The following is a 13,306-nucleotide window of genomic DNA, read 5'->3' on the forward strand; positions in this document are numbered from 1 at the left end:
ATTGGGGAGCTTCTGATGTAAAAGGAGGGCCTTCTGATGTGAAAGGAGAGACTTCTGATGTGAGTGGGGAGGGTTCTGATGTGATTGGATGGATGGGCTTTCAAAGTAAAGGGTGACTGATGAAAAGGGGGGGGGGGGTATGATGTGATGGAGGAGGCTTCTGATCTGGAAGAACGGACGTCTGATTAGACTGGGGGGGAGGGCAGGGATGGAGGGCTTCTAAAGTGATTGCTGGGGCTTCTGTTGTGATTAGGGAGGCTTCTGATATGATTGGGGGAGGGGGGCTTCTGATGTGAAACGAGGGGACTTTTATTAAAAAATGGAGGACTTCTGATGTGAAGTTATGTATTGGATAGTGTTTATAATTTGTTTGAAGTTCATTCATCTATTTGTAAAATATACGAAATGACCCTTGTACTGAAAAAATTAGAGATCTCTGATCTACACCCTGTGACAGGTCGACATCGCAGGAGCACAATTGGATGACAGTTGTCACCCAATCGCAGAAAGTGTTTGAACAAGGACCTTCATAATAGGATCATCATTACTTTCATGAAAGCTGCCGATTTAAAATGATTGAAAATTTATTTTGAAATTTTAACCTGCTAAAGTGCAAATTACATTTTAGTAATTGAGTTTCTTGTACTTAAATACATATGGATTTTTGCTGTTCCTCTTTTACTGTTTCCCTTGATTTCTTTTGGTATCGGTTGTACCTGTATGTACCATGATATGTAAACTGCAAGGGAAGAGTCAGGTGTTGGATAATAAAAGACAGTAATAATATATGTCATGGTGTAGATAATAACTTCCTCTAAGCATTCAGTACTTGGTTTAATAGTTAATGTGTAATCTTTATGAAATGAGTGTGCTCGCTGGCTATTAGTCCCACCCTTAATAATTTGCATCAGAACAGCTGGATATAAGGTAGATTCTTCCCAAGCCTGTATTTTTTCAGTGTTTGTGTGCTTGCTGACTACATAGGAATAAGCTCCCATCACCAATGGCACACACAGGAGTTACCAACCTTCTTTTGTTCCTGGCTCTGGTCATATCCACAATTTTGGGCATTCAGGGCGCTACAGACCCTCAATGTGAAATATTGAGTGCTGCTGGGAATAGCAGCTCGGCCTTTAATTTGACCATCTCTCCTGAAACACTTTCTAATAATACAAACTACACTGGTAAGTTGATTTTTTTAATTAAATTTTATTATTATTTTATTGGACAATACATGGTACTTTATGATCAGGTTAGGTAGCTAGCTTGTATTGCTTTAAAGGAGGTTCAGGCCATCCAAAACTGATATGTAGGTGGATGTCTGTAAGTGGAATAACCCTAACTGATTTTTCTGATTTTTTTTTGGAGGGGGGGTTGTACCCTGGCACTAAGATCTGTGTCTAAACCTGGCCATATACCAGTAGGATTTCATTTCAAAGTTTGTGTGGAAATTCTGAAAAGTCGTTCATCAGAGCATTTGATTTTGCAATTATTAAATGAATTAATTTTGTTTGAATGCCCTTACAATTTCATGCAGACGTCTTACTTTAGTGGTATCCCAGAGGTATTAAACAGGTTTCTTTTGTGCCTAGAACACACACATTACAATATGTACACATTTTCTAGATGTAAACCACATTCACAGTTAGATAAAAACATTTCATCCAGCTCCTTTTTAATTTTCTCATCACTACGATTGAAAGGGATCATCAATTTAACCCTACTAACCATTAGAAAATCGAACATATGTTGTAAAAACCAAAGATTTTTTAAAAATTCTAGTAATGTATGACAATATATAATGTGTAGACATTTGGATGGGTCTTCTCCTTATCTGTGTAAATTTGGGAATGCAACAAGTGGAATAAGACTCCTTTGCTGCAGAGGAATAACTAAGGCAGGCCATACACAGTGCAAATTTCTTTGGTTGCAGGAAAAAAATGTTTGCATGATTCCCCCATCAACACAGATAGTGCTGATACAGGAATCCGTCCTGCCGGGCAATTGTCTGCTCCCAGTGGCAAATACTTAGTGATTACAGTGATTGCAGAAGACAGTGATTATCGCTAGCGGCTAAAGCAATCGCTAACAATAATCGTAGGAGAATGCGGCAAGGCTGGTTTTATCCAAGTTGATCGATTGATTACCTTGGTACATTAAACCTGTCCATTAACAGTTCAGCAGGAACCGCCCGAGATTCGAACCGTGTTTGGCCTGGCCTAAGGCTCACCATACATGTTACAATCTGATTGTATCTTTGTATAAACTACTATAGATTTAGCAAAACCATCCACTATGAGGTCTTTCTTAAACTATTTAATAGATTTTTATCTAATTAAGCAAGCACTTGCACTACATTGATGTTGCTAACGCTAAAGGAGATTGTATAGTCAGATTGCAACGTGTGTGGCAAACCTAATCCTCATTGTAGGACCCCCTGAGTACTATCAGTGAGTGGACTGTTTAGACTGGTAATATGTATCCAGGAATATTCGATTTGAAGCTCTGATAACTAGATTAGTGTTTAAAGCTTAACTAAAACCATTTTTATGACTGTACCTTTGTCTGCAAACTTTTTTCAAGCATTAGGCAGAACAATGGTCACAGAGTCAAACTGCAACCGTTCAACCGTATACCTAATCAAAGCCCTATTATAGCTCAGTTTAACTACCTCATGTTATTGCCTTATGGTTCTTATAGTTTATAGTCCCAGGAGTGATTTCCTGTAGAACAGTTGCAACCTCAGGAGTAATACTACTTTAGACCAGTTCTAGTCCGAGGAGTGATGCTACTGTAGAATAGATCTAGTTCTAAGAGTAACACTGCTGTAGAATAGTTCTAGGAGTAATACTACTGTAAAATAGTTCTAGTTCCAGGAATAATACCACTGTAGAACAGTTCTAGTTCTAGGAGTGATTTTATTGTAGAACAGTTGCAACCCCAGGAGTAATACTGCTTTAGACCAGTTCTAGTCTGAGGAGTGATACTATTGTAGAACAGTTCTAGTTCTAGGAGTGATACTACCTTAGACCAGTTCTAGTTCGAAGTGATACTACAGTAGAACAGTTCCAGTTCTAGGAGTGATACTACTATACAACATTGTAGTCCCAGGAGTGATACTACTGTAAAGCAGTTCTAGTTCTAGGAGTAATACTACTGTAAATCAGTTCTAGTCCTAGGAGTGATACTACTATAGAACAGTTTTGGTCCCAGGAATGATAATACCATAGAACAGTTCTAATTCCTAAGAGTGATACTACCTTAGACCAGTTCTAGTTCGAAGTGATACTACAGTAGAACAGTTCCAGTTCTAGGAGTGATACTACTATACAACATTGTAGTCCCAGGAGTGATACTACTGTAAAGCAGTTCTAGTTCTAGGAGTAATACTACTGTAAATCAGTTCTAGTCCTAGGAGTGATACTACTATAGAACAGTTTTGGTCCCAGGAATGATAATACCATAGAACAGTTCTAATTCCTAAGAGTGATACTACCTTAGACCAGTTCTAGTTCGAAGTGATACTACAGTAGAACAGTTCCAGTTCTAGGAGTGATACTAATATACAACCATTGTAGTCCCAGGAGTGATACTACTATAAAGCAGTTCTAGTCCTAGGAGTAATACTACTGTAAAGCAGTTCTAGTCCTAGGAGTGATACTACTATAGAACAGTTTTAGTCCCAGGAATGATAATACTGTAGAACAGTTCTAGTTCTAGGAGTGATACTACTATAGAACAGATGTAGTCCCTGGAGTCATACTACTGTAGAAAAGTTGGATATTCTGGAGTAATACTCCTTTTGAACAGTTGAAGTCCCAGGAGTGATACTACTGTAGAATGGTTCTACTCGCAGGAGTGTAACTGCTATGGAACAGTTGTAGTCCCAGGAATGATATTACTGTATAACAGTTCTAGTTCTAGAGTGATACTATTTTAGAACCATTGTAGTCCCAGGAGTGATACTACTATAGAACAGTTCTAGTCCCAGGATAATATAACTGTAGAACTGTTCTAGTTCTAGGAGTGATAATACTATAGAACAGTTATAGTCCCAGGAGTCATACTACTGTAGAACGTTTGTAGTCTCATCGGTAACTCTACTTTTGAACAGCTGTAGTCCCAGGAGTGATGCTACTGTAAAATGGTTCTAGTCGCAGCAGTGTTACTGTTGTAGAACAGTTGTAGTCCCAGGAGTGATATTACTGTAAAACAGTTGTAGTCACACAAGACATGCTACTGGAGAATAGTTGTAGTATCAGGAGTAACACTACTTATGGATAGTTGTAGTTCCAAGGGTGATACTATTGTAGAAAAGTTGTATTACCAGGAGTGATACTACTGTAGGACAGTTGTAGTCCAAGGAGTCATACTACTGTAGAACAGTTAGGCTCCATGTACACGGGACGTTGTAAATGGCCGTTTAGGAGCAGTTGGGTGTTTTTTTCAGAAGCCCCTGAACCCACCTACATGTTATCTTACCTGTCCATGTACACAGGGTCGTTTACAGTCATTTTTAGGCAGTTGAGTTCAGGGACGTTTTTTGGAACGCAATTATTTGCGTTCGAACGTGTGTTTCCCGGCGTTTCAAATGCAAAAAAGGGGAATGATTTTTTTGACCTCTAGGAACGGTTTTAAATGCAAACGCCCGCAAATGCCCGCTAAAGGCCCGCTAAACGCCCTAAAAAAAAAAAAAATATTCCAGCATTCAAGGGACTTTTAACAACATTCCGTGTACATGGAGCCTTAGAGTATCAGAAATACTACTACTTTTGAACAGTTCTAGTCCCATAGTCCCAGGAGTGATACTATTGTAGAACAGTTCTAGTCTTAGGAGTGATACTACTATAGAACAGTTGTAGTCCCGTGTGTGATACTGCTGTAGAATTGCTCTAGTCTGTCTGTTTAAGGACAACACATATGTATCCTTTTTTTCGAGTCACAAATATATTTCAGTCACAGTGAAAAATGGATGTACGGATGGGAAACTGCCTATATATTTCCCATATGTGATCTTGCAGGAAAAATTCTATTTTTTGAGTATGCTTTATTGCCTTTATACTGTATACAGTTTAGTGATGTTTTTATGGATGATCATAAGTGTTATACTGTATAAAAGTTGTCAGTTTTTACAATGCAAAATTGATTTATATGTTTTGCCATATATAACTTCAGTACATTTCCTGATATTTATTTCATATGACATAATTATCCCTTTAAACAAACAGGCCACATAATTACTCCAGGAAGAAGGAATACTGCATTTAATTTCCTCTCTTAATTAAATAATCAAAATAAGCTTGAGCCTCCTGCAGGATCATCTAGTCAATGTTCACACCATCCAATTGTGAATGTCTATGTCTTTTCAAAGATCGCTGATGCAAGCCAAAGACAATAAGACAATTCTTATTATTTTTGGATAGATTGGTGAGATAATAGAATCCTTGCCAGGATTGCATTACTATCTGCAACCCTATTAGAGTAATTCAGTATCTCTTTTTAACCTGGTGACCTTTAACATTGGGAATAAAAGCAGAGAAAATCTCATATCTTCTATTGTCGAGAGAATAGCAATCATAGGTGTGCACACAGGGTGTGCCAGGTTTGCCTGGGCACACACTAATCACTTGAAGTGGCACTGATTCCCTTTATTTAAACCCCTGATATTTCACCAAAGTCCCCTACTGGGGCTCCTAAAAACTTAGTAAAAAAATAATTCAAAATAAAACTACAGATATCATTTAGTGCCCTACTGACACCAATCCCTACCCTACTAACACTGTCCACTGCTCTACGGACACTGTCATTATATATACACAGGCACATGCACATATGTGTTTGAGCTTTGGAGTGCACACCCTAATGCAATACGTTGTACACACCTATGATAGCAATAGAAGGGGAATCTTTCAATAGGGGCATAAAGGAAAGGTTTGGGACTTTGAATGAGGTGGAGACCAGAACGCTGGGAGACATGGGTAATAAAAACATTTTATTCCTGTACAACATCAATAGACATAGTACAACATGTAAAATAGGGGCACTTCCTCTAGTGTCAACTGTCTAATAGGGCAGTTCCATCACTTTGAATAGATTTTCTTTCACTTCCTGGTCTGCCCATGTGAAAAAACAATAAAACAAAAGGACTGACAGAACTTTTAAAAACTCTCCACTCCAGTGAAAAAAAGTTTTCACTTTAGTTTTATTTGAACTTGTTGGGGAGGGGGGGAGTTAAACATTCACCTGGAAAATTAATTCTGATCACTTAATCTTCTACCAAGGTTAGTCAGCTTGTGGGCTTCTGAAAAGGAGAAGGTGCATACCTTAAACATACAATCATTTTAAATCCTACTGTTATCAAGATGATAAGGACACAATGATTGACCAGTACCTTTTGGATACTGAGGTTGATTTACTATAGGCAAATAGGCTGTTTTCTTTGCAAAGGATGGTACACTTTGCGGGAAGATTTGTCCCAGAGCTTTCAAAATGTGGTGAAATTTCACTTTGCAAGGCATACCCAATTACGTGAAAAGAACATAAAATAACAGCATATTTGCTTGTACATGATTGAATGATGGGATTAAACAGAGCTTCTCCCCATTTACTAAGCTCTGGGGATAAATCCCTTGCAAAGTGAGCAGTCTTATAGTCTTTAGTAAATCAACCCAACTGTACAGTATCTATGCATATTCCATCAATCGATTAAAATGACTTATGCTATTACCATATTGTGAATTTCCATGATAGCTTCTTTTACTACCAATAATATTTTCATTAGGGATCGACCGATTATCAGCAAAGCCGATATGTCGAGGGCCGATATGCACTTTGCCCGATATATCGAAATCGGCCTTTTGAATTACCGATATTGCCGATATTTCGGGAAAGTGCTTGTACCGGGGTGAGGCCTGCAGCTAGAGGCATCACCCCGATACCGGTGTCCATAACCGACGCTCGGCTGTCTTGTAATGACAACCGATGCGGCTGAGAAGCCGCTCGGCTATCATTCCAAGGAGCGGGAGGGGACGCCCCCCCTACCGCCGACTTCCGCGGCTCGCCCGGGTCTCCCGTCACACCGGGAGACCCGAGCATCCTACCTTCACCGCCGCCTTCTGACCGGGTCTCCATTTCTTTGAATTCAGCACTGCAGAGTACCCGGAAGTGATGTCATGACATGACATCACTTCCGGGTACTAGCGGTGCCGAATTCAAAAAACGTACAGCATTCAAAACAGCCACACTTGGCCTTTTGAATGCTTTTAAGTGCAGAGGAGGGATTTGGTGTCTTTTAGACCCCCAGATCCCTCCACCACAGTACCTGTAGACATTACAACAATAAAAAATATTTTTTAATGTCCGAAAATATTGGCAGATATCGGCCGATAACGATGACCAAAATACCGGTATCGGTATCATCGGTAAAAAAAAACAATTTCGGTTGATCAATAATTTCCATCACTAATCTTTCTTTCTTTTTCCTCTACCAGTTCTTCTGTTAAAGTTAATAGCTACAGCTAATACTAAAATTACTACTTGTTCCATCATTAGGATTGCTAAAACTCTTTACAGAAACTACTAATGCTACCATAACTAATAATTAACAAAACATGGGTAAAACAGGTTTCATTAGATAAGAATTAATTGCAGTTGTACCAACGCATTGCATAGTTATTGTCATTACCTACTGTTTACACAATGACAAAAGCAGTTAGCAAGCTTTGGCTTAATAGATTTAAGTACTGACTTGAAATAAAGCCACCATAGGATGATAGTTTTTAGAAAGCAATTCTTACTTTACATGTCCTAAGTTAAATAAGAATTCCAGATTTGGAGATTTTATACATAGTTACATTGGTCCATGCATATACTATACCTGGCCAACGCCCCTGGAAGCTTGAAATCACTGAAGAAGAAACCACTACTTCGGTGATCTCCACTTGTTTCTGGGTCCAATGCCATGTGGCTGCATTCTAAACACAGGATATTGGCCACTTGGCACAGGCATCATTCAGAGAAAACTTTGCATTTTCAGATTTAATGCAAAGCATTCTGTGATTGGACGAGGTGTAGAAGTGGGGTGGTGATGTCAGCTTGAACCAATGTAACTATGTATAAATTATCCATACGTGGACTTTATCTTTCCGGTCAGGTCTGCCTGAAAGATGGACAGGTGGACCTGAACTGAAAGCTCATGTGAAAGGGCCCTCGCTAAGTGTTTTTTTTTTTTACCTTCAAAGATTTTTATTAAGTTTTAACAAAACAAAATCCATCAACAGATAACAGCATTTAGCCATATAAATTGGTAGGTAACTTACAGAAAGCTTCACCATACAAGTTATGACCTGTGGAGTGAAAAATGTCAGCCATAAACAACAATGCAGGTAAAGAGGCTCCTATGGAGGAAGAGCAACGTGAGTAAAAGTAGATCATGCAGTCAGGGGGGACCCCCCTGACCCCCAGGCAACCCACCCCAATGGGATCGCAATCTGTCGCCCGGAGAGCCAGGAAAGACCCCACCTGAATAAGTGATCAGCAGCAGACTGAGGGAGTTCAGAATACAAAATAGTGAAGCCGGTTCGGATGAGAGTCAGGACCGCTTAGGTAATTTGCTAAGGTCTCTGGTGAGGAGCATAAATCAGGAGGGCAGTAACATCTGTGCTCTGATGAGAAGCATAAGTAGTATTTTCAGAAAAAAGGTCCTTGTAGAAGGAGACCGTAGGAGAGCAGGATCAACTAGATTCCTGGCATGGTTACCCTAACAAAAGCAGATACCTACCAACAGGGATGGAGAAAGGGCAGAGAGACCAGGGGGTAAGAGAAGACAAAGGGGATAACGGACGAGAAGAAGAAAAGAGAGGGGGGAGAAGAGTAGGGGTGGGATACATATACACCCTGGAGGTCCCAAAATCCACTAATAGTGTGAGATAGACCCCTCAATAGATAGGCGAGGTGTGAGTATAGGCAGCCCAGGGTTCCCAAATAGTCTCAAATTTTTGGTACGTATTCAGGAGACTACTAGATATTTTTTCTTGGGTCATGATCTTTTAAATAAGATGAATGAGACCGTAGGGCTCTTCCATGCTTTAGCTATAGTCAATTTCGCCCCCAGAAGCATGAAATGGATCAACCACCTTGATACCCTAACTAAATTTGGATCACTTTCGGGCCTTGTTGTTAACCCACGGAAATCTCTAGCCCTCAATGTATCCCTCTCAGCCGAAGACCTTAACCACCTCAAGTCTTCCCTCCCGTTCCCATGGGCCAACTCCTACATCCCCTACTTGGGCGTCAAGTTCACAGCTGACCCTGTTGAGCTCTTTTCTGCTAATTACCCTCCCATGCTATCAACGCTTACATCGTTTATGAACAAATGGTCCTCCCTACCTCTTTCCTGGATGGGGAGAATTACAGTCGTCAAAATGTCGATCTTACCCAAGATCTTGTACCTGTTTCGGGTTCTCCCGATTGGGGTACCAGCTTACTACTTACGCATTTTACAGAAACGGGCTTTGGAATACATTTGGGGTAACGCCAAACCCCGCTTACCCCGACCGACGCTGTATCGACCACGTATCCGAGGCGGGCTTGGGGTGCCACAGTTCTCCAAATACTACTATGCTGCACAGTTGGCTCAGCTCCCTAAGTATCATGCAACAAAGGAAGTCCCATTGTGGGTCTCCATAGAAGCAATGGACTGTGATCCTCTCTCTGTGGCTAACCTCCTCTGGCTCCCACCCTCACAACGGAGATGTGTTACCAATCCTATCACTAAGCACAGCCTAACCCTTTGGGATAGACTTAAACGTCGTTTTCACCTTCAGTCCCCCCATAATCCCCTACTTTCTTTTCTCCGCAACCCCTCGTTCTACCCAGCCTGGTCCTCCCGGAATTCTTTCTCCGCGTGGACTAGGGTTGGCTTGATACGTGCTTACCAGTTCTTCACTCCCCGGGCTTTTCAAACCTTCCCAGCCCTGCGTGAGGCCCACAACCTCCCTCCTGGCGAATTGTTTCGCTACTTGCAACTGAAACACTTCTTTAGCCAGAACGCACCGGCGCGCGATAGCTCATATGCGTTCTCCACCTTTGAACGGGCTTGCAAAACAGACCCGCATAGGCGGGGGCTCATTTCTGATCTCTATGCCCAACTCCTGTCGGTTCAAGAGACTACCCCCCCGGCATATGCTTCCAAATGGGAAAGGGACCTACACCTCTCCTTGGAAGACTCTGACTGGATCCAAATTTGGCAAGCCACTAAATCGGCTTCCCCAAATATTGTAGCCTTGGAGACAAATTACAAAGTCCTTACCAGATGGTACTTGGTTCCAGCCAGAGTCTCCAAGTATGTGCCACAATACTCACCTCGTTGCTTTCGTGGTTGCGAGTCTCTAGGTACCCATGCACACATTTGGTGGGAATGCCCCACGGTCCGTACCTTTTGGTCCGAAGTGTATCGGGTTTTATCTACAATCTTCCACACACCCCTTACCCCCGATCCTGCTTCTGCGCTCCTGAACCGCAAGCCACCTGACCTCACACATCGCCAATTTAAACTTTTCCTGTATGTCACCACAGCTGCCAAACAGACCATAGCGAAGGCCTGGAAAACTTCCTCCCTTTGTTTCCTGACCATGAAAAATAGAGTCACTCAAGCTATGATCCATGCTAAAACTGAAGCTATCCTGCTGGATAAACTTATACCTTACGAAAAGCTCTGGAGACCATGGATTGACAACTGTCTTCCGATAGGCTTTGATGAATCTCTTGTACTAGCTTGACCTGTGGTTACCGACTCCCTGATGGCTTTGTCGATCTGAACCACATCAGTGGCCCGGGACTCCCTCCGGGCACCCTTCCTCTCCCGCATAACCCCCCCCCCCACTGTTTTGCCCTTCCTCTCCCCCCCGTCCTCCTTGCCCCTCTTACTCCCTTCTTTTTCTCCCCCCCCCCCCTGTTGCCTCGAGTTGGCCGCTACCTAATTTGTTTCCCTATTGTGGCTGGACCACAAACTTTTGCTGCACTACGGCTTCCCTTTTTGCCCTACCCCCAGCCGCCCCTGTGCACTGTGTTTATCCCTTGTACCTGTGTTCCGGGCGCCCAGCTTGCCCCTTTCCTATTCCTTAACCTGATTATGCTACTACTTGCTGTTCATGATGTCATTTTGACGTGTATTCATCTGTTATGCACCACTGTTACCTATTGGTATTGTTTTGTACTACATTCCTTCTGCCTTAATAAAAAACGTTTGAACAGAAATGGATCAACCTTTTTTGACCCTTGGTGGCATTGTTCAGAGCAAAGTTTAAGAGGGTTTTTTTTTTTTTTATGTGAACTTGTTATTTTTCAATCCTAAGGGTACACAAACTAGACATGTGCGATTCCTGTCGTTCCAAACTAAAATTCTGACATATTTTTAGTTATTCGGAAATATGTACCTGAATTCCAAATCACAATAGTAAAGAATGTAAACTAATTCTCTGAAATAACGAAACAAAAATTGTCCAAAGTAATGAAATTCAAATTCAATTTGAATTTGGAAACTAATATGAAATGTGAACATGTTACAATTGTTAGATGTGAATAAATTGGCAGCATTCGAATTGAAAACATTTGAATGTCGATTTGAATTTTCAGAATTTGGCCAAATTGAATTAAATTTGATTGAATTCTGAAAATTTTAATCAAATCTGAAAACGAATAACAGAAAACTAAACTAATTCTGAAAACGAAATGAAATTAGGTAATTAACTAATTGAAATGAAACGGAACGAAACACATTTTTTTTTGTTCTGTACATGTCTAATAGGAATAAGTTGAATTACTAACTAGAACAGAGCATGTTACCTTTGCACAGTGACTTTTCACAAAAGCTTAGTAAATAAAGGTGCGCTGACTTCAGTGATCCAACCATGTCCAAGCAAAAATCCTGCTTTTTTAATTTTCCTTGCACATGAATTGGTAATCTTTTGCAAATGGAATGTTCCCTTTGCACAGTATTTTTCAACAAAGTTAGTAAATGGGTGAAGTGAAGTAAAAATTAACTTTGTAAGCAATAGCCAGTCACATGCAAAGGAAAAGTAAAAGAGGGTTTTTGGATGAGAACAAGATTGGATGATTGAATGATTTTGGAACAAGATTGGATGGTTTATTGAAGTCAGCACAGCTTCACCTCACATGCTAAAATAAGTAGAAATTTTCTTTGTGACTGCTATGGGGCCAGAGGTAAAAGGACCCAGTAGGACATCCCCCAAACCACTATCCCCCACAAAGCTGTTCTGGGAGCTTGATTCACATGTAATCCAGTCCAACCTACTGTGCCACCCCTGGATGGCACTTGGGGGTTGATTTACTAAAAGCAAATAGACTGTGCATTTTGCAAGTGCTGTTGCTCCAGTCCAGAGCTTAAATGAGGGAGAGTCCTGCTGACTTCTATCATCCAATCATGTGCAAGCAAAAATGTTGTTTTTATTTCATTTCTCTTTCATGTGATTGGGTATTCCTTGTAAAGTGAAGCTCTGGAGCATCTGCTGCACATCCTTGTACGTCTTTTAGTTGCAGTGGTTATACCGGGACGATGCCTGCAGCTACAGGCATCATCCTGGTATCTTTATTTTCAGCAGGCGATTTTCAGCTAGATCGCTTTTACAGGCGGTGGGAGGGGGGTCACCCTCCTGCTTCTGCTGCCTTCCCCAGGCTCTCCCTTCCAAACTAGGGAATCCAGGATTGCAGTTGATAGAGGTCATGGAGGACCATAAGGTCCCTGATCACCTCCATGGTCTAAGAAACCGGAAGTGACGAGTATTTTGTCATTTCTGGTTTCAATTTTGTGTTTATTGGTTGGGTGCAGGCCAATAAAGCATCCAATCAAACCAATCTGTCTGATCTGCTGCTTTGGGGGCCAGAGGAGATGTTTGCGGTGTAATAGAGCCCAGATCTCCCCATAAAGAGTACCTGTCACTGCCTATTGCTTTCACAAGGGATGTTTACAATCCTTGTGACAGCAAAAAAAAGTTATATAAAAAAAAAAAAAGTAAAGAAACAATCTAAAAATACAAAAATAAAATATAATATAAAAAAAATATATAACGCCTGCCTGTCCCCCCGTGCTCACGCGCAAAGACAAACGCATACATACGTAGGTCACACAGTCATATGTTAACGCTGTTTGCACAACACATGTGAGATATCTCAATGAACGATATAGCGAGAGCAAAAGTTTTAGCACCAGACCTCCTGTGTAACTCTAAGCTGGTAACCTGTAAAGGCTTTTAAATCGGCACCTCTGGAGACTTAGGCACCGTAGTTT

The 13,306-nt window shown here is 41.1% G+C and overlaps 1 protein-coding gene across 1 annotated transcript in view; it reads left to right on the plus strand.

The window, feature by feature from the left end:
• The first annotated feature begins 934 nt into the window (after positions 1 to 934).
• LOC309568869 (uncharacterized protein) overlaps positions 935 to 13,306 on the plus strand; it is a 30,690-nt gene continuing 18,318 nt past the window's right edge. Inside the window, exon 1 of the mRNA XM_082274653.1 lies at positions 935 to 1,184. Coding sequence (XP_082130779.1) covers positions 1,004 to 1,184 — 181 coding nt within the window. The 5' untranslated portion in view covers positions 935 to 1,003. The remainder of the gene's footprint in view (positions 1,185 to 13,306) is intronic.

This window comes from Pelophylax lessonae, assembly GCF_965119305.1.
Source record: "Pelophylax lessonae genome assembly, chromosome: 12".
Classification (NCBI taxonomy): Eukaryota; Metazoa; Chordata; class Amphibia; order Anura; family Ranidae; genus Pelophylax; species Pelophylax lessonae.